This window comes from Pongo abelii, chromosome 19, assembly GCF_028885655.2.
Source record: "Pongo abelii isolate AG06213 chromosome 19, NHGRI_mPonAbe1-v2.0_pri, whole genome shotgun sequence".
NCBI classification, from domain to species: Eukaryota; Metazoa; Chordata; class Mammalia; order Primates; family Hominidae; genus Pongo; species Pongo abelii.
Window position 1 is genome coordinate 7,038,970 of NC_072004.2, and position 20,388 is coordinate 7,059,357.

Genomic DNA, 20,388 nt, shown 5'->3' on the forward strand with positions numbered 1-20,388 from the left:
CCAGGCCAGGCGCGGTGGCTCACGCCTGTAATCCCAGCACTTTGGGAGGCTGAGGCGGGTGGATCACGAGGTCAGGAGTTCAAGACCAGCCTGACCAACATGGTGAAACCCCATCTCTACTAAAAATACAAAATTAGCCGGGCGCGGTGGCAGTAATCTGTAATCCCAGCTACTCAGGAGGCTGAGGCAGGAGAATCACTTGAACCAGGGTGGCAGAGATCGCAGTGAGCTGTGATCGAGCCACTGCACTCCAGCCTGGGCGACAGAGTAAGACTGTCTCAAAAAAAAAATCATTTCCAGGTCCTAGCTCTGTCCACAACTCCATGAACATGAATGAAGGAAGTTTCCTCTCTATTTTCCTTTAGGGACTGTTGTGCTTCCCAACAGGACTGAGATAGCCTGGCGGGGATCAGAGCTGGACTAAGTCTGCAGGGCCCCAGACAAGTTCCAGCCTCCCCTTTCTGGCCTGTCATGACTTTGGACAGAGCTCCAGACCTTCCCAGGCCCAGTCTTCACCAGCTTGGGTACCTGATTTGCCAGTTACCTCCATGGCCCATTTTCCAGGCCACTAACCTATCTGGCTTGGAGTGAAGAAGGATCTGACTCTGCTGTGCCCATCTCCCTCCACACCCAGGTCCCAAATAACCAGGCCACACACCGAGTTTCAAGTATCTGTCTCTTCCTTTCACTCTCTCAAAAGAAAAAAATAAATAAATTGCAGAAGGCGGCAGCATTTCCAGTCTTCCCTGGCTCCCGGACACCCAACCCCCGACCCCTGCCCCCCACCCTCCCTCCCGCATTTCCCACTCCCTAGACCCATCCCTCCCTTTTCCCCAAAAAAATTCCCAGGAAAAAAAAAAAAAAAGCCACATTTAGACCTTCCACTCATGCAAACCGGCAAAGAAAAAAGGTGGGGGCATGTGGAAGGCAGGGGCCCGCTGCGGAGTCCCCTGCTTCTCCCCCCAAAAAACCACCTTTGAGAAGAAAAAAAGTGGAAAAAATAAATGAGAAATCAAGGGACATGGGGAATTACGATGAGGGCAGGGGTGACCCCAGACCCTGCCTTAGGAGAGAGCGGAGGCCTGTGGCCCTGCATCCCTGCAGCGGGTGCTCCTCGAGGGGGCCCTGACTTCTGGAATGTGTGTGGGAGAGAATGGGGGAGGGCAGGTGGCCCCCGGTGGGTCTGTGTGTGCATTGGGGGCGGGTGGGGGCGGGGATCCTAAGGAGCAAGGGCTCGGAACAAGGAGCCCAGCTCCCCCCCAGACCCCAGGTTCCTGGCATTCAGGAGCCCAGTTCTGGGGTGCAGGGATACATGCAGAGGAGTGTCCCCCCTCCAATAGGCTGGATCCAGTTAGAAAGGAAATAAATAAGAAGGGGTGGGAGGGAGGTCGGGGGGAGCCAAGGACTTGGGCAATTCAGTCCAGACCAAGGGCCCAGGTGATGGAGGCAGGGCGAGTCCAGGCCAAGCCAGGGCAGGAATCAGAGTCTCTCTCGGGCTGGAACCCAGATGTAGGGGCCTGAGAGGTCCTCGATGACACGCTTCACCTTGTGGTAGATCTCCTCAAAGCTGTCACCCTCCACGATGGCTGGGAGTGGGGTGGAGCAGGGAGTGAGGCCAAGGAAGGGCCAGAGGACACCTGGCCAAGGGGGTTGCACCAGCCCAGAGGAAGGGGCAGCTCTTTCCAATTCTCCAAGCCATGAGTCATGGGGCTGCACCCGCCCACAGGGGCACTTCTTTTTTTTTTTTTTTTTGAGATTGAGTTTCGCTCTTAGCGCCAGGCTGGAGTGCAGTGGTGCGATCTCGGCTCACTGCAACCTCTGCCTCCCAGATTCAAGCGATTCTCCTGCCTCGGCCTACCGAGTAGCTGGGATTACAGGTGCCCGCCACTATGCCCTGCTAATTTTTGTATTTTTACTAGAAACGGGGCTTCATCATGTTGGCCAGGCTGGTCTTGAATTCCTAACCTCAGGTGATCCACCCACCTTGGCCTCCCAACGTGCTGGGATTACAGGCGTGAGCCACCGTGCTGCGCCCACAGGGGCACCTCTTTCTAAGCCATCCACTGGGGGTGGCGGAGGAGCTCTTTCTAATCCGAGCAAAGGCATCCTACATGCTGGCAACAGCCTTGCTGTGGCCTCACCTGAGAAGCACTCTGTGAACTCCTGCTCCAGCTTGGTGGCTCTGTCGAAGGCTTTGCGGGCTTGCTCCTCTGTGATCCGCTTGTTAATCTCTCTGTGAAGAGGGAGGGAGAGCAGGCCTGAGACTGGACCCACCTGACCCTGCCTTGTATCTCCTCTATCCAGGAACGTTAAGTATTCTTCTATTTGGAGCACATAGCAAAAAAAAAAAAAAAAATACAATTCCCAATATCCTCTGGGGCCACAGATGAGACCACACCCGCAACCGCCCCAGCCAGGTGTGGCTACTCCAGGGACATCTACGGAGCTTCATCCTTCCAGCCTTCAGCCCCAGAGATGGGATTCAGACTCCAATTCCCCGCAGCCCTAGAGGCCCTGACTCGCCCCAGCTGGTACGCCCCAGGGGCTGCTGGGAGATGTAGTCCTGTCTAGCCCAAGGCAGGAGAGGAGGGGAAAGGCCCGATTCCCCCACATCCTCTGGGTTCCAGGGATCCCCCTCAGGGGCTGCTGAAACCGCTGTCCAGGGTTCTGAAGGGAGAGTTGACCGCAGAGGCCTTGTGAGGCCCAGGGCCACAGGTGTTGGGGGAGCAGAGGGGAGGCCCCCAGGACCATACTCACAGCACATTCTCCAGGGAGCGGGGGCGGATGAAGATGGCGATGGGGTGCAGGTGGGCCGCCTGCAGCCGCCGCACGGCATTGGCCGAGACATCGAGGATGCAGTGCTTCCCCTGGGGGCAGGCAGGGTGGGCGGAGGGGGCCAGCGGGTGGCGAAAAAGGACAGACAGCAGTGCCGGAGGGACACGGGACGGGGAGAGGTGAGGAATGGGAAGTTGGCCGAAGGGGAGTGACATGGATGTCAAGAAACACGGGGGCAGAGAGTCAGGCGGGAAGGGGGTATGGACAGAGTAAAAGACAGAGAGAAAGGAAAGGGAAGATGGAGAGCATGGAAGAGGGTACGGACAGGACAGAATGGAGGAAGGGAGGAGCACCAGGCAGGCAGGGACCCAAGAGACGGTGGCAGAGCCGGGGCAGCAGCGAGTGGGGCGGGGTGTGCAAGGCAGAGGTGACACAGGCGGGAAGGAAAGCCGAGAAAAAGGAGAAAGGAAGTAGGATAGAGGGAGGAGGGAGGGGAGGACGGACAGAGGACAGACAGATGGAAGGAACAAGGAGACAGATGGGAGGGAGTGAGGCAGATGGAGAAAGGAACCACGGAGGGAGGGAGGGCAGGGTGAGGAGCAGTGGGAAAAGGAAAGGAGTTAGCAGAGGAGTGGGAGAGGGGAGCCAGGCCCAGGAAAGGGTGAGGCAGGGGAGACGGCCAGAGGGGAGTCAGGAAAAAGGGAGGGACCCAGTGGGGAAGGCCAAGCCACCAAAGACAAGGCCATGGGAAGAGAGGAGAAATGGGGCAAGGAGAAGGGAGTGGGGAGAGAAAGAGGCCAGATGGTGGTGGGGAATTTGGGGTCAGGAAGCGAGGGAGGCGGGAGAGACAGCAGGGGCAGAGAGCAGGCGGTCAGACAGAGTTGCCCAAGAGGAGAAGGAGGTGGAGGAGCGGAGTCGAGACCCAGCAGGGAAAGAGACAGAGAGAGAGAGAGTTAGAGAGAGCTGGAGGGAGGCAGTGGGGTGGGGAGAGGGGAGAAGGAAGAGGACCGGGTGCCCGCCAGGTCCTACCTGCTCTGCCACCTCTCGCACGGACTGGACGCTGGTCCCATAGAGGTGGCTGTTGTACTGGCCGGCCTCAATGAACTTGTGCGCCTGAATGTCCTTCTCCATTTTCTCCCGGGACGACACAAAGTGGTAATCCCGGCCATCTATCTCATACTCCCGCTTGGGCCGTGTCGTATCTGCCAGGAAGTCACCCCACCCCCCAAAGATCTAACCACCATTCCTCTAGCTTAAATCCCGCCTACTTCAATCAAATCCCCATAGTGCCCAGCTGGTCCTCGGGTGAAAGGGAGCTGCCAGGGAGACCAAGACTGCAGAGGGCCAGAACCACTTCCCCTAGCACCCTCCAGGGCCTCTAAGTCTCTCGCCTGGGCATGGGTACTGTGGAATGAGGGGGTGGCTGAGAAGCACCCCTTCTCGGAGAAACTCTGTATCTTCCTACACACCGATCCCCCAGGAGGCTCTGCCTATGGCCCCAGGGATGGGCCTCCCCCGCCCTACCCCTACTTCCACCTTCTCCTCCATCCAAGGTCCCAGCACTCACGGGGAACACAGGATCCAAACTTGTCGGGGAACTCGGAGAGAAGATCATCGTTGGCGCGGTCCTTGGTGGGCCCAAGGATGATGATGGGGCGAGCATAGTGCACTGCAGAGAGAGCCTGGCTTAGGCCGAGTGCAGGGTTGGGGGAGCAGCAAGTGCTGGGGCCAAGGCAGGGGCCAGGGCTCACCTTCCATCTGCGTCACTGTCTCGTAGCTCAGAACCGAGTCTTCTCGACCTGGTGGGAGGTGGGGCATCTGCAAGGGGCTCTGAAACAGGGGACCTGGAGCCCTGTCTCCCCCTCGAGGATATCAAAAGCAACTCAGTGCTCCTCTCACCCACATCTTCCCGAACTGACCCTACCTACCCTGTGATCCAGAGCTGGAGCCCCAGTCCTAGGAAGAAAAAGCAGGCCACGGGGTTAGTTACGAGCTCAGCTCCATGAGCCCTCACACTTCCACCCAGCCTCACACTCTCCTCCACCTACCTTGGCCTTTAACCTTGACCACTCTCGTCGCTCAACCCTGTGGGATACATGGAGGGATACGCGGATAGGGGAATGCCCAGTGAGGAACCCTGCCGCCCCCACACTCCGAGCCAGCCGACAACCCCTTCTCACACTCCGGGCCAGCCGACAACCCCTTCTCCACGCTCCGGGCCAGCTGACACCCCTTCTCCTGCAGCCCTGGACGCTGTGCTCCTCAATAAGGAGTTGTCCTTCCCAAAGGCTCATAGGAGCCACGGACCCCAGGAGAGCCCAACAGACAAACCCCTAGGAGTTCAGAGGGCAAGCTCATCCCCTGTTGGCTGCCCGCCCCGGGGGACCTTGGGAACTTCAGTGCCTGTGGCAGGAAGGCTACAGAGCCCGGGAGCCTCACCGCCGTTTGCTGGGGATGAACCCAATGTCGTCGGTCTCACTGTCAGAGTGGACCCGCCGTGCCTGCCACCACTCCTCATCACTAGCATCGATGACATGCAGCACGTCCCCAAAGCGGAAGCTCAGGGCCTGGCTCAGGAAGCCGCAGTCCTTGGTCTTGTCGTAATCAAACAGGGCCCTGGAGGGCAAGTGGCTATCGGTCAGAGCCCGGCTGAGGACTCCAGGAAGGATGCCCAGTCACCCTGAGACCCGGCCCAGAGGTCTGCAGATGGCACTCCCATGGGAGCTATGGATGCCGAGGAACCCAAAACTGTGTGGGGACCAAACGCTGACTATAACTCATAACAACTATTAGCCATCACTCAGTCCACACTGAGCACAGTTTCCAGAGGGAGGGCTTGAACTTGACCCTCTCAAGAAAGCAGTTTGGACCGGGTGTGGTGGCTCACGCCTGGAATCCCAGCTGACTTTGGGAGGCCGAGGTGGGCGGATCACAAGGTCAGGAGATTGAGACCATGGTGAAACCCCGTCTCTGTTAAAAATACAAAACATTAGCCGGGCGTGGTGGCGGATGCCTGTAGTCCCAGCTTCTCAGGAGGCTGAGGCAGGAGAATGGCGTGAACCCAGGAGGCGGAGCTTGCAGTGCAGCGGAGATCACGCCACTGCACTCCAGCCTGGGCAACGGAGCGAGACACCATCTCAAAAAAGGAAAAAAAAAGAAAAACAAAAAGAAAGCAGTGTGCGGTACACATGCACGTCATAAAGTCACAGGGGTAACCTTGAATCTGCCCAAATTCATAAGAAAAAGAAAATGTCCCGTGTTTCCAAATAATGGTTACCCTTACCAGTATCAAATTTCTATCAGTAAGTCACAACCCCTGGGGTCAGAACCAGAGAAGGAATGAAGATGCAGAGGAAAGCAATGGGCCTGGAGAGGAGGGAGGAGACCCCGGGCCCCCTGGGAGTGTGACAACCAGATGACATTCCCCCTGGGAGCCACCACACAACTTCTGTGGTCACTGCGAGTCAGAACAACCTTGGGGACCAAGCGGACCCGAGCAGGGAGGAAGGGCAGAGTAAGGGCTCAGGTGGGAGCCAGCGTCTGGGTGGCCGGTGATGCCATTCAACAAGAGGGAAACTGCTGGCACAGCAAGATGGAACCCAGGTCCACAGCAGGATGATGAGCTCAGCGTGGGACATGTTGAGTGTGGGACGCCTGGGGGACATCCCAGTGGAGATGGCCAGAAAGCAGATGGCCAGAAGTGCAGGTCTTGACCTCTGGAAAGAGGTCAGCCAGGGCCAGCACCTCCGAGAGACATCTGCAGAGCGCAGCGGCAGACGAGGCCGTGCAAGCCACGGGGCCAGAGAGGGACAGAAGTGGAGGGGTAACCCCCGGGGGCGGGAGAGAGGTGTGTTTTGGCAGAAACCGAAGCCACAAAAAGAGTCAGTGGAGACGAGCCCTAAGAGGGGAGCAAAATGCCGCTGGAGAGACGGGGGCAGGCACCACAGAACTGCGGCCCACCTCTCCGGGACTGCCCACAGGGACGTGAAGGCTGGGGCAACACTCCAAATTCCCTAGAGGACCCTGCTTCACCAAGCATTAACCTTCGAGATGCCAAATTGTGGGGTGGCCTGGGAGTCCCAGGGAAGTGCTGGGATGACCAGGGCCTAGAAGGCAATTGGGATACTTGGAGCAGAGGCCATTTTCCCGTCGACAGGGAGTATTTCAAATGTTAACCTGTGCAGCCAAGCCCGTGAACCCCGGCTGCGCCTCAGGCCTGCGGTGGGGAGCTAGAGCAGGCAGGGTGGAGAGGAGGAGCGGCTGAGGCCCGGGTCAGGCACAGAGTGCGCAGGAACGCAGAGGGGCTGAGGAGCCCGGCCCGGGAAGCCTCTGACCTGATGTAGAAACCCCTTTTGGGGTTGCTCCGCAGGGATGCAGTCCCTGAGCCCAGGCTGCTGTTCATGAGCTGTTCCCGAAGGTCGTGGATCTTGGCCTCGAATCGGCTGTACTCTGAGGAAGGACAGGGAGGTTCCTGAGCTCTGTCCCCATCCTACTGCCACCCCTGTCCTCCCCTACTGAAGCCATCAGCTGAGGAAGAGTTCTAAGGGCCACTTTAGCTCACAAGACAAGGAACTTCCGGCCTGGTACCTTCTGGTTTATACTGAGCGATGATCGTGACCGTCTGACCCGCATTCTTCAGGGCAATGGCAGCCTGCTCGTGGCTGGCATTTCGGAGGTCCACACCGTTGACCTAGAGAGAGGACGACAGGCTGTGTCACCAGAGACAGGAGGCACCACTTCTGGGTCCAGGTGGAGCAGGGAGTGGTCCCGCAAGAGGACTCAGCTGCAGCCCACCCAGGCCCCTCCCCAGGAGCTCTGCGCTCTGCCCTGTGGGGAGGGGGTGGTGCAGGTAGGGGCAGGCCTTCCCTCACCGACAGGATCTGGTCCCCCTTCCGCAGCTCCCCACTGAGGTCTGCAGGGCCCCCGGCCAGGATAAAGGAGATGAAGATGCCTTCACCATCCTCGCCACCCACGATGTTGAAGCCCAGGCCCGTGGAGCCCCGGTGGATCACAATTCGCCTCGGTTCTCGGGGAATGTCTTCCTCCCCGAGCAGGTCCTTGGCCACTGGAGAGTAGCGCCGAGGGGAAGTGGGGGTCATGGCTGTGGGGTAGTCAGTGCCCAGGTAGCTGCTGTGACTGATCTCATTGTCCAGGTGCTGGGAATAAGCTGAGGAAGACAGGGCAGAGATGAACGTGCCTGGAGGGAAACAGCACCCGCCACCCAACCTTCTCCCTGGGGTGCCAGGAGAGCCAAAGTTAGGTGGAAGGGAAGATATTCTGCCAGAGATGCCAGGGTGGGGTGGTAAGGGGATATCAGATCACAGTGACATCAGGGGTCAGGAATTTATAGGTGACATCAGAGGCTGGTTGTCCTAGGGGATAAAGGATTTGAACGTTATATGTTCTCAGTATGCCAGGGATGGGGAAGTCAAAGGGAACATTAATATTACGCTTCGGGGATTTTCTTTTGGTTCCTGTGTCACTCAAATCTCTTAATCCATAAAATTCTTCTCCCTCTTTCTTCCCCCCTCTTTGCCATCCATTCGTTGAAAAAACTAGGTCATTTGTCAAAAAGAATTTCCCACATTCTATGAGGGAAATTCTTTTTTTTTTGTTTTTTTGTTTTGAGAAGGAGTCTCAGGCTGGAGTGCAGTGCCGTGATCTCGGCTCACTGCAGCCTCTGCCTCCTAGGTTCAAGTGATTCTCATGCCTCAGCCTCCCAAGTAGCTGGGATTACAGGCGCGTGCCACCATGCCCAGCTAATTTTTGTATTTTTAGTAGAGACAGTGTTTCACCATGTTGTCCAGGCTGGTCTGGAACTTCTGACCTCAAATGATCTACCCGCTTATGCCTCCCAAAGTGCTGGGATTACAGGCATGAGCCACCTTGACCAGCCTATGAGAGAAATTCTAACAGGGAAATTACTGCTTACCCTCCCGTGGTTTGTTTAGCCTATACCTCTGTCCCTGTATCTCCTGTAAACTGGCAGTTCATTCTGGAGGCTTGATCAGTTTCAAGTTCAATTCAGAGTTTTTTTTAGTAACTCCTGTATACTTCATAGGTAGTGCTACGTTCTTCCTACAGCATCGCCACAGGATGCAATAATGCCTGGTTGTCTTTCTGTCAGGTAAGATTAATGGTAGGTTCAGGGTCATCAGCCCAGTCCATCCATTATCTAGCGCCCCATCAGCCTTTCAGGTAAGTTTTAGCCACATTGACGATCACCGCCTGGTTCTGATATGTATCAAGGACTGCAAAATGGTGGTGATTGTCATTTACTAGTGGGAATTCTTCTGTAAAAAAGAAAAATCTCGGCCAGGCACGATGGCTCACGCCTGTAATCCCAGCACTGTGGAGGCCAAGGCAGGCAGATCACTTGAGGTTAAGACTTTGAGACCAGCCTGGCTAACATGGTGAAATCCCGTCTCTACTAAAAATACAAAAATAGGCTGGGCGTGCTGGCTCACGTCTATAATCTCAGGTACTCGGGAGGCTGAGGCAGGAGAATTGCTGGAACCCGGGCAGCAGAGGTTGCAGTGAGCCAAGATCATGCCACTGCACTCCAGCCTGGGTGACAGAGTGAGACTCCATCTCAAAAAAAAAAAAAAAAAAAAAAAAGTTAGCTGAGCATGATGGCACTCGCCTGTAATCCCAGCTACTCAGGAGGCTGAGGTGGGAGGATCGCTTGAGCCCAGGAGGTGGAAGTTGCAGTGAGCCAAGATCACACCACTGCACTCCAGCCTGCTGGGTGACAAAGCAAGACCTGCCTCCAACAAAAAAAAAAGCAAAAACAAAAACAAAAAAACAGCCCTATGTCAACCTATTGGTTACTCTCTGAGGTAGTTTGCACATGAAAGGGAGGATAAATGCATGCCTCTCTCCCTTTATTCACCAATTTCAGAATGAATGAGATTGCCTAGCATCCTCCAATTTTTTTTTTTTTTTTTTTGGATGGAGTTTCACTCTTGTTGCCCAGGCTGGAGTGCAGTGGTGCGATCTTGGCTCACTGCAACCTCTGCCTCCCAGGTTCAAGGGATTCTCCCACCTCAACCTCCCGAGCAGCTGGGATTACAGGCACCCACCACCACGCCCAGCTAATTTTTTGTATTTTTAGTAGAGACAGGGTTTCGCCATGTTGGGCGGGCTGGTCTCGAACTCCTGACCTCAGGTGATCCGCCTGCCTCGACCTCCCAAAGTGCTGAGATTACAGGCGTGAGCCACCGCACCCAGCCAAAATATTTTTTAAGTATTATTATGAACTTAAAGATTTTAATGTATTTAATGAGTTTTCACTGGCCAGTAGAAGCCCCTTCAGTTTGGATCCTGTGTCTTTGCTGAAACCCTATTAGTCTTGGATACTTTCCTTGCTCTCTAGTATGAAAGAAGTTAGAAGCTCATCTTATACATTTATTGACGAAGATTTTAAATTGGCTGGGCATGGTGGCTCAGGCCTGTAATCCCAGCACTTTGGGAGGCCGAGGTTGGGGGATCATGAGGTCAGGAGATCGAGACCATCCTGGCTAACACGATGAAACCCCATCTCTACTAAAATATACAAAAAAATTCGCCAGGCATGGTGGTGGGCGCCTGTAGTCCTAGCTACTCGGGAGGCTGAGGCAGGAGAATGGCATGAACCCAGGAGGCAGAGCTTGCAGTGAGCCAAGACCGTGCCACTGCACTCCAGCCTGGGCGACAGAGCGAGACTCCGTGTCAAAAAAAAGAAAAAAAAAAAGATTTTAAATTGACCCTTCTTCCAAGGAGCCCAGGTTCCCTTTGGTAGGTTATGATATTTAGGAATAGTACCATGTGATTTTAATATGGTTTTACAGTATTAGTTCATATTTTTTAGGGGCTGCCACACCTCATTATTCTTTTCCAAAATGTCTTAGCTTTTCCACACAAATTTTTCCAGTCGAACTTTAGTATCAGCCTTCCAAGTTCCCAGCGGGGAAACAACATTAAAATTCTGATTAGGATTGAATGGACTGTAGATTAATTTGGAGCCGGTTGAGATCTTTAGCATATTAAGTTTTTCCATCCAGAGACACGGTGTGACTCCTCACCCCTTCCAGTCTTGTTTTACGTCTTTCAGTAAAGTTTTGTCATTTTCTTCATACAAATCTTACATTTCTTGTCAAATTTCTATTTCTAATAATTTTATAGAAATTTTTTCTATGGCAAAAGGGAGCTTTTTATTCACTATGTTTTCTTATTGCTGGGAAGTTACTAATTCCTGTTATTTATCTTACAAATAGCCACATTCCTTTTTTTTTTTTGTCGTTTTTTTTGAGACAGAGTTTCACTCTTGTTGCCCAGGCTGGAGTGCAATGGCGCGATCTCAGCTTGCCGCAACCTCTGCCTCCCAAGTTCAAGCAATTCTCCTGCCTCAGCCTCCTGAGTAGCTGGGATTACAGGCATGCACCACCATGCCCGGCTAATTTTGTCTTTTTAGTAGAGACGGGGTTTCTCCATGTTGGTTAGGCTGGTCTCGAACTCCCAACCTTCAGGTCATTCATCCATCTCGGCCTCCCAAAGTGCTGGGATTACAGGCATGAGCCACCGCGCCCGGCCTGTTTCAGGTTGTTTTTTTTTTTTTTTTTTTTTTTTGAGATGGAGTCTTGCTCTGTCGCCCCGGCTAGAGTGCAGTGGCGCGATCTTGGCTCACTGCAAGCTCCGCCTCCCAGGGTCAAGCAATTCTCCTGTCTCAGCCTCCTGAGTAGCTGGGATTACAGGCATGCACCACCATGCCCGGCTAATTTTGTCTTTTTAGTAGAGACGGGGTTTCTCCATGTTGGTTAGGCTGGTCTCGAACTCCCAACCTTCAGGTCATTCATCCATCTCGGCCTCCCAAAGTGCTGGGATTACAGGCATGAGCCACCGCGCCCGGCCTGTTTCGGGTTTTTTTTTTTTTTTTTTGAGATGGAGTCTTGCTCTGTCGCCCCGGCTAGAGTGCAGTGGCGCGATCTTGGCTCACTGCAAGCTCCGCCTCCCAGGGTCAAGCAATTCTCCTGTCTCAGCCTCAGGATTAGCTGGTATTACAGGCGCTCGCCACCACACCCAGCTAATTTTTTTTTGTATTTTTAGTAGAGACAGGGTTTCTCCATGTTGGCCAGGCTGTTCTCAAACTCCTGACCTCAGGTGATCCGTCCGCCTTGGCCTCCCAAAGTGCTGGGATTACAGGCATAAGCCACCATGCCCAGCCAACAAATAGCCACATTCTTAACTTCGCGTATTTTTCCAGTTAATTCACTTAGATTTTGATCTAGATGCACAGCAGTATAATTTACAAATAGAGATAACTTTTGTCTTTCCCTTCCAAATGTAACTATTCTTCTTGTCTTGTTACACCGTCTGAAATCTCTAAAGCAGTGATTCTCAACCACCATAATTTCGCTGGGGCAATTGTCATAACATTTTTTATTGTTATGACTGAGGGGAGGAGTACCATTGTCATCTGACAGACAGAGGCCAGGGATGCTGCTTAATATCCCACAAGGCACAGAACAACCCCCCAGCAATGAATAGTTATTGGGTCCAAAAATGCCAGGAGTAACATTGAGAAACCCTGCTCTAAAGCAATGAAGAATAATAGCAGTGGGAAGAGGCATCCCTGCCCTCTTCGTAAGTTAACGGAGGCCAGGCGCCGTGGCTCACGCCTGTAATCTCAGCACTTCGGGAGGCCGAGGAGGGCAGATCACCTGAGGTCAGGCATTCGAGACCAGCCTGGCCAACATGGTGAAACCCTGTCTCCACTAAAACTACAAAAATTAGCCAGGCGTGATGGTGGGCACCTGTAATCCCAGCTACTCCGGAGGCTGGGGCAGCAGAATCACTTGAACCTGGGAGGCAGAGGTTGCAGTCAGCCGAGATCGCACCACTGCACTCCAGCCTGGGCAACAAGAGCGAAACTCCATTTCAAGAAAAAAATAAAAATTAAAATTAAATTAAAAAATAAGTTAATGGGCACACTGCTAAAATTGTATCATTATAAAACGTTTGTTACTGGTTCCTGATAACTAGTCTTCACCATCTTAAGGAAAATTTCCCTGTTCCTAGTTTACTAAAAGCTTTCATCCAAGAGATGGTGAATTTCACCAAATGCCTTTTTCACTTCTATTTGAGATAATCACATCGTTTTCTCCTCTCGCTCTGTCACCCAGTCTGGTGGGCAGTGGTGCAATCATTGGCTCACTGCAGCTTCCAATTCTTCAGCTCAAGCGATCCTCCAGCCTCAGCCTCCCAAGTAGCAAGGAGTATAGGCACGTGCTAATTTTTTTAATTTTTTGTAGAGACAGGATCTCTGTATGTTGCCTAGGCTGGTCTCAAATCCTCCCACTTTGGCCTCCCAAGTGCTGGGATTACAAGCATGAGCCACCACACTTAGCCTCCCGTAATGTTTTAATATATAAATCATATTAAGAGATTTCCTAATATTGAGCCATCTTTAGTTTTCTGAAACAAACCCTATGTTATTCCCCTAATACGCTACCATGTTTGCTTTGCTACTATATTATTGTAAACTCTTGTATCTCTATTCAGAAGCAAAACGGGTCTATACTCTCCTTATTTTATGTTATCCTTGTGACCATTTGAACCGGCCTTATAAAATGAAATGTGAAATCTTTTATCTTTTCCTGTACTCTGGAAGAGCAGAAAAATTATCTATTCCTTGAGAATTTCACAAAATTAGCCATAAAACCAACCAGGCTTTGTGCCTTCCAGGAAAGAGATCGTTGACGATCTTTTCTAGTTCTTTTATGGTAATTGATTTTCCATCTCTTCTCCAACAACAGCAAGGATCAGAGCTTGTGGCTATTTCACGGGGAATATCTGAAGAGGGACAGCTACAGGGATGTCGTGGGACTGCATGTCATGGGTTAAACGGGATGGGTCATGGGGAGCTTTGGCGTTTGAAGGGCTCTCACAGGTTGTGATGTCTGGGGGAGCATAGCTGTCACTCAGGTAGGCATTGCTGGGCTTGGCCACCTTTAGGTAGACAACATCATACGTGTTCTTCAGGGCTGCCACAGCATCTTCATGCATGACGTCCTCTAGCCCCACACTGTTGACCTGGAGTCAAGGAAAGCAAAGCTCAGACAAAGCCACAAATGGCCCAAGACAGAAGCACTGGGGTGAAGTGATGAACTTGGGCCTGCCAGGGCTAGTAGGTGAGACCCAGATCTGGGCTAGAAAATGGGCTGATGGGGTCCTCACCGCCAGGATCTTGTCTCCAATCTGCAACCTCCCATCCTTGTGGGCAGCACCCCCTTCGATGATCTTTGTTACATAGATGCTATTATCTCCTGGGATGTGCTGGTTCCCTACGCCCCCTGCGATGCTGAAGCCAAGACCTGGATGGAGGGGAGGCCAGAGGTGGGTGCCCAGGTGCCCAGGAAGCAGGCTTGGGGGCACAGGACAGTTGGGATGGGGGTGGGAACAAAATGAGTTACTACCTTTAGGCCCCTTGATGAGCTTGATCTCCATGACCTTCTCAGCTGGGGGCTTCCGGCGCATGACATAGAGGCGAACGATGGAGCCTGCCTCTTTGAGGGCCTCCACCGCCGCTGAGTGGGTAACCTCGCGCACGTCCACTTCATTTACAAACAGGATGCTGTCGTTGACCCTGGGAACAGCAAGGTGGGCCTGAGCCAAGAGCTTCCTGCTGCCCTGGCCCTCCCTCTCCAGGGACCAAGCAACCTAACCCCTGTCTCCTCTCCCCACCTGAGGCGGCCATCCTGGGCCGCAGCCCCACCAGGAATGATCTTGGTGATGAAAATGGATGGGTCGTCACCGATGTGTGGGTTGTCAGTGCCACCTGCGATGCTGAAGCCCAGACCTGAGTTACCCTGGGTGAAGGAGGGGAAGAGGGTCAGCTCCCCTCACTGCCCAAGTCTGGCAAGGCAAGTGGGGTGGGAAATGGCTTGGAGCAGCCAGAGCAGGAAGGGACAGGGTGAGGGGCTAGCCACCCAGACCACATGGGCAGAAAGAAAGGTACAGACGGGAGGCCAAGAGGACTGCCGATGGAGGAGCCTGCTCACCCTTTCCAATGTGATTTCCTCGTATTCCATCTCCCCCTCGGTCCCGTTCACCTGCAACTCCAGCACGGGACAGAAACACAAAAGCAGTGAGACAGACATTCCTGCCTGACAACCTGCCCGTCATCTGCTGCCCTCCCTTGCTCCCTCCTTCCTTCTGCAATGGCCCCAGCCCCAAAATCTAAACAACTCACATATCCTGGGGCTTCTAGGGTATCTGTGTTGACAATCACTGGGGGAGAATTGGCCTGTTTGGGGAAACAAGAGACAAAAAGCAGCCTGAGCCTTGACTCGAGAGGGAGCCCATAACGGAGGGTCCCATCAGCGTGGCTACCCTTTCAGTCTCTTAGCCAAGCCCACTCCGCCACCCTGAGAGCTGCTCAAGGGCCCAGCCTCAAGCCACATCACACACACACGCACACGCGTGCACATGCGCACGCGCACACACACGCACAGATGCACACGCGCACGGATCTAACTCTGCCCAGCCCGGGGCCCCCTGCATGTGGAAGGAGGTGTAGGAGAAGCGGGAAGGGAGACAGCCAGACGGAGAGGGGAGCAGCAGATGGCAAAGAGTGGGGAGAAGGGGGTAGGCTTGGGGGAAGGGAGCTTCTCACCGGATGTAACACCACAGGGTGTTACATGCCTTATGTGCTACACACGGACACCCCAGGGATCATGTCCACCGGGTCCTGGTCCCCACTTCCTGCCCCATCCCCTCAACCCCCCATATCTACCCAGATATTTTCATAACCCTTCCCTAGACTTGCCCCTCACTTTCACACACATTTGCCCTAAACCCTGCACCCCGGGAATCCGGGGTTCCCCAGCCGCAGGCCCCTCCCTCGGTCTCACCAACCAGCCGTCCAATCCACCACTTCCTCTAGGGACCGTGTTGCCTAGCAACGGTATCTAGGACCAGTCAAGACCCGGGGAGACCCACCTCCAGGAGGCCCTGTCGTCAGGACAACAGGGGGGTGGGGCGTGGCCTGGGGCCGACCAAACTCCTGAGCGCAGAAGGGATCCGCTAGCCCCGCCTCTCGTGCCCCGGGCCCCGCCCCGCGTTAGCCAGGCCGAGAGGAGGCCGGGCTGAAGAGGTTTGTGGGCGCAGCGCATCCTGAATAACCTGCCTTCCTCGCTCCCCTACGCCCCTCACCCTACGCAGTGCAAAGGACGTCAGGAAGGGGGAGTGGTGAAAGACATCCGGGTCCTATCCCGCTCATCTACTCCCTCCCCCCACTTCATTCGGGAAAGGGTTAAAGTGGGGCGTGCCCAGGTCCCTGACGTCAATCGCCTGGTCTCTAGACTCCCAGGCGGGGCCAGCTTTAGGCCGGTCCTAGGGGCTTCCCCAATTGCCAGGGCAACCGAAGCCACGTCTCTATGGCAATGGGGGGAGGCCGCCAAGAGCCTCCTTCCGGGGTCCCCAACCTACTTCCTCCTTAAAGAAACATGTATTTGCAGTCGCCCAAGCGCAAGGATTCCCCAGTCTCCTTCCCGCTCTCCCCGTCCAAAGGGGTCCCTCCCCTCTCCTACTGCTATTTCTCAAGCCTACAAACTATCGACCATTTTCAAGCTGTATCATAGATGTCACACCCATAAATCTATTAACACCACCCTCCAACCCTTCACATATCAGCAAATGCTGTTGTCCAACCAACAGCCACTGACTGCCAAAATTTCATCCACGTGTGTTCATCCTCCATCCCATAGCCCATCCTCAATCCCCATCCCCATCCCGGAACCTCCTTCCCAGCACACCCACCTTCATCCACTACGACATTCATTTGCTTCCCATCCCTATCTCTGCCCGCATCCCACACGCTCCATCTCCATCCCTGTCTCGCCCTTCAACATCCATCTTCCAACCCCAGCCTCCATTCTCCATCCGCTTCCCTGGCTCTATCGCACCCTCCAGCCCCATCCCTTACCAATGTCGTGGCCTCATCCTCCATCCCAATTTCTTTTTTTCTTTTTTTCCCGAGACAGGGTCTCGCTGTGTCACCCAGGCTGGAGCGCGGTGGTGTGATCATAGCTCACTGCGGCCTTGAACTCCTGGGCTCAAGCAGTCCTCCCACCTCAGCCTCCTGAGTAGCTACAGGCACATGCCACCCCACCCAGCTACTCCATCTCAATTTCTGATTCCCCAGAGAGTTTATCACCATCCTCCCTTACCCTACCTTAATACCCTCAAGATTATTCTCAAGTAACAATCTTACACTTCTCAGTCAATTCCCCTCTCTTCTGAAAATTGGGGCTTCTCCTGTTCCCCAGGTGAGGCCTTGTCCTGAGACCTCTACCCCATGCTTATGGCCTCCAACACTCTCTCCCTCCACCCTCTTCTGCTCCTGAACTCTGATCCGCACCAGCTCTATACTAACTACCACACCTCAGGCTCCCTACCTCCTCTTCCCCCTGCTCAGGGATTTAATGGCCCTGCCTTGCAAAAAGCATCTCTAGTCTTCGTTCCCTCACTCCTGGCATCCACAGAATTCGCACAAACACTCTGTACCATCCCTGTCTCCAGGGCCTTCCTTTCCTTGCTCTGTCAGCTCCATTCACTGCCCTGATCTCACAGTCTTATCCCTATCCGGTCCCTGACCCAGGACCTCTTACCCTTCCTATCCCCCACCTCCTCTCTTGCCAGTTCTCACTCCAGAACCTGCTTGCCCACTCCCTAGGCTCAGAGACCTCCTCCCCATCTTCTTGGTGAAATATCAGCAACCTCCCCCTTCCCAGAGCATCCCACAACATCCCAGAATCCCCACCCTGACTCCACAGTGTCCCCTCAATCTCACAGCTTGCCTGGTGCTCTCCAGTCCTCCCCATCCTGTGTCCCCAGAAGAGGAGACGGAGGGAGGGGAAGATGGAAAGTGGACTGGAGAATAGAAGGTCCCAGAAACCAGGCCTCCCGGGACTGGAGAGAGGAGGACGCTGTGAGCAGAGAGGAGAAAGGGAAACAGGTGGTGGGGGATGATGGAAGGGGCAGAGGGGGACAGAAAGAAGATATGGCAGAGGTGAGAACCCAAGAGGATGAGAGAGGGGAGGAGGAAAAGAGAGAAGGTGAAGATGAATAGGCAAGAGGGAACATGGGAAAGGGGAGCTGGCTGACGGAGGGAGAGGACTGATGAGGGAAAGGACTGATCAGGCCCCAGCGGCCTGAGCTGGGGATCAGGGAGAGGGAGAGGAGAATGCGTGGGAGGAAGAGAGAGACAGCTTCAAGAGCCAGCCAGCCAGCCAGCAGGGAGGAAAGGCTGCAGAGGGGGGAGAGAGCTCAGGAGTGGAGCAAAGGCTGGGGCAGGGGACGAGGCAGCAAGGCCCCACCATGTGAAGTCTCAGGCCAGACAGATGGAAAGGGCTGGAGACTTGGGGACAGGGCGAGCCAGGCCCAGAGGCGGATGTAGGGGGAGGAGGCGGGGAAGGGACAAGAGCAAATGAGGGCAGCAGGCGTTTGGAACAGAGCTCTGGACACAGAAAGTGGAAATGGAGGTTGGGGGTGTGAAGGAATGAAGAGGTCCCAGGCCTGGGGGCCTCCTGGGGGATGCACACACCTCAACACACACGCATACAGCACACGCACAGGCACACAAACAGCACACGCACACACACACAGCACACGCACACACACACAGGCACGCATGCGTGCACACACGCACAGGCACACACACACAGCACACGCACACAGGCACAGGCACATGCGCACACACACACATTCTTGCTTTAGGCTCTACATCCACTCCCATTGGCCTGGCCTGTTTCTCCTCTGTGGGACCAAGGTGTTTCCAGCCCCCCAAACGCCCCCTCCCCCAGACCCCAGGAGCCCAAGCCCCAAACCCCCGCCCCCAGTCCCAGCATCCCCCTCCCCACGGCTCTCTCTCACCCTACCGGCCCTTGGGGATTGCTGCAGCTCCGAGGCTCCGAGGGCCGCACTGGGGAGGGGGTCACCAGGGTCTCCTACCTTGAAGGGGGAGAGGTGGGCGTGGCCCACGACCCCGTGGCCAGCCTCGAGGTGGGACAAGTTCCTCTCCGCCACGTGCACCAGCTCGGGGGCGTTTACCTGGTTGGGGAGGTGGGCCGGGCTGTGCTCCAGAGGGGGCGTGTCTTCATCTTGGTAGCGGTATTTCTGGGGATGGGGACGGAGGTGTCACTGGGGCCAGCCCGGTGCCTCAGGCTCCAGGCTGGCCGCCCTGGCCGCCGCCTCTTCCCCCAGCCAGTGCAGTGCCGAAGGCCCTGGGGCCTGACCAGCTCCTCCCCCTCCCTCTCCTCTAGCCCATTGGCTCCCCTCTCTCCACTCTCCCAACAGCCCCCTCTCCCGCCAGGGCCTCAGCACCTCTCATCAGTCCCCAGGTCCCAATCCCATCCCCCAGCTCCTACTCCTCACATCCTGGGACACTGGCCTTCTGGCGGGCATAGCCCCTCTGGCATCTGTGTCTTCACCCCTTTCCCCGCCACCTTCATCTTCGAGTCCCTCCAGCTTCTCAGAGCTCTAGCCCCGGACACTCACATCTCCATTCTCTGCATCCAGTCCCCAACTTCCTTGCTTCTCTCACCATCTCAGACTCACTCTTGTTCTAGCCTCCCCTCCCCTACCTCTCTGGCTGCTCCTACTCTGCATGGCATCCTCCCCGCACCCCACCTCCATGGCCTCAGTCTCCTCATTGCAGCCTCTACCCCACAGGTGACTGGCTCTCCTTTACCTTGCACTCCTTAGGCAAGGACTGAAGTCAGCCCCTTCCACCAGAAGGTACTTGGCATCAGCCCCCGAGACAGGACAAGGCTAAGCCTGTCCAGTTCACTGCCCTTGCTGGTTTCCAAGCAGTCAACAGAGGGGCCCCGGGAGTCTGGCCCTGCCCCTGCAACAGCCCACAGCCCAGCCAGCTAATCCGGATATGCTATAAGGGCATGGGCTGGGGGAGGAAGGGGAAGAACAGAGACAGCAGGGCTCAGGACAGGGGCAAGAATGGGTGCCAGCCTCCCTGGTTGGGGAGGAGGGTAGCATGCTGAGCCTCAGAGTGAATTTCTGGTCTCCCTCTGGTCTTTTGGGGTGAAAGGGCCAACAGGACCCCTGACTCCCTGCCCAGTTAATCAGCTGCCATCCCAAGGGCCTCCTGTGCTAGCTTAATGGGGACAACAGTAAAATGAGATTAACTGGGGGCCAGAGAAGGAGGAAAAGGGCAGATGGAGACAGCAGAAGAAGACAGCGATTCTGCCTGGGTCCTTCCATGTCCGCCTCTGCCCTCGCCTGCTCCTCTCCTCTGGAACGGGCCTCCACAGAGACAGACCCTCCAAGCTCCAGGTTCAGGAAGGAGAAGGTATCATATGCAGGGCTCCCTCAGGAACTGAAGAAGACAGAATGCACCGCCCAGTACACATGGGTAAAAAGAGAAGGCACGGTAATCCCAGCACTTTGGGAGGCTGAGGCAGGCAGACAGCTTGAGCCCAGAAGTTGGAGTTGGAGACCAGCCTGGGCAAAACAGTGAAACCCTGTCTACAAAAAATACAAAAATTAGCCGGGCGTGGTGGTGCATGCCTGTAGTCCCAACTACTAAGGAGCCTGAGGTGGGAGGATTGCTTGAGCCCA

At 54.9% G+C, this 20,388-nt stretch overlaps 1 protein-coding gene across 19 annotated transcripts in view; it reads right to left on the minus strand.

Annotated features, from left to right (window-relative positions):
- Window positions 1–662: 662 nt before the first annotated feature.
- Window positions 663–20,388, minus strand: part of DLG4 (discs large MAGUK scaffold protein 4) — a 29,845-nt gene continuing 10,119 nt past the window's right edge. For 4 of the 19 annotated variants that reach the window (XM_054536096.2, XM_054536102.2, XM_054536103.2 and 1 more), the window contains 19 exons: window positions 18,865–18,930; window positions 15,004–15,058; window positions 14,814–14,872; window positions 14,497–14,621; window positions 14,229–14,398; window positions 13,990–14,126; window positions 13,701–13,845; window positions 7,647–7,942; window positions 7,363–7,465; window positions 7,110–7,224; window positions 5,215–5,391; window positions 4,824–4,860; window positions 4,704–4,731; window positions 4,527–4,574; window positions 4,343–4,444; window positions 3,805–3,977; window positions 2,758–2,867; window positions 2,142–2,233; window positions 663–1,586 (listed from right to left, as the gene is read on the minus strand). In XM_054536096.2, coding sequence (XP_054392071.1) covers window positions 1,480–1,586; window positions 2,142–2,233; window positions 2,758–2,867; window positions 3,805–3,977; window positions 4,343–4,444; window positions 4,527–4,574; window positions 4,704–4,731; window positions 4,824–4,860; window positions 5,215–5,391; window positions 7,110–7,224; window positions 7,363–7,465; window positions 7,647–7,942; window positions 13,701–13,845; window positions 13,990–14,126; window positions 14,229–14,398; window positions 14,497–14,621; window positions 14,814–14,872; window positions 15,004–15,058; window positions 18,865–18,930 — 2,145 coding nt within the window. In that variant the 3' untranslated portion in view covers window positions 663–1,479. Of the gene's footprint in view, window positions 1,587–2,141; window positions 2,234–2,757; window positions 2,868–3,804; window positions 3,978–4,342; window positions 4,445–4,526; window positions 4,575–4,703; window positions 4,732–4,823; window positions 4,861–5,214; window positions 5,392–7,109; window positions 7,225–7,362; window positions 7,466–7,646; window positions 7,943–13,700; window positions 13,846–13,989; window positions 14,127–14,228; window positions 14,399–14,496; window positions 14,622–14,813; window positions 14,873–15,003; window positions 15,059–15,427; window positions 15,509–15,665; window positions 15,685–15,753; window positions 18,589–18,765; window positions 18,931–20,388 lie in introns of those variants that run through there. The other 15 variants (XM_054536094.2, XM_054536099.2, XM_054536100.2 and 12 more) reach the window with 9 other exon arrangements.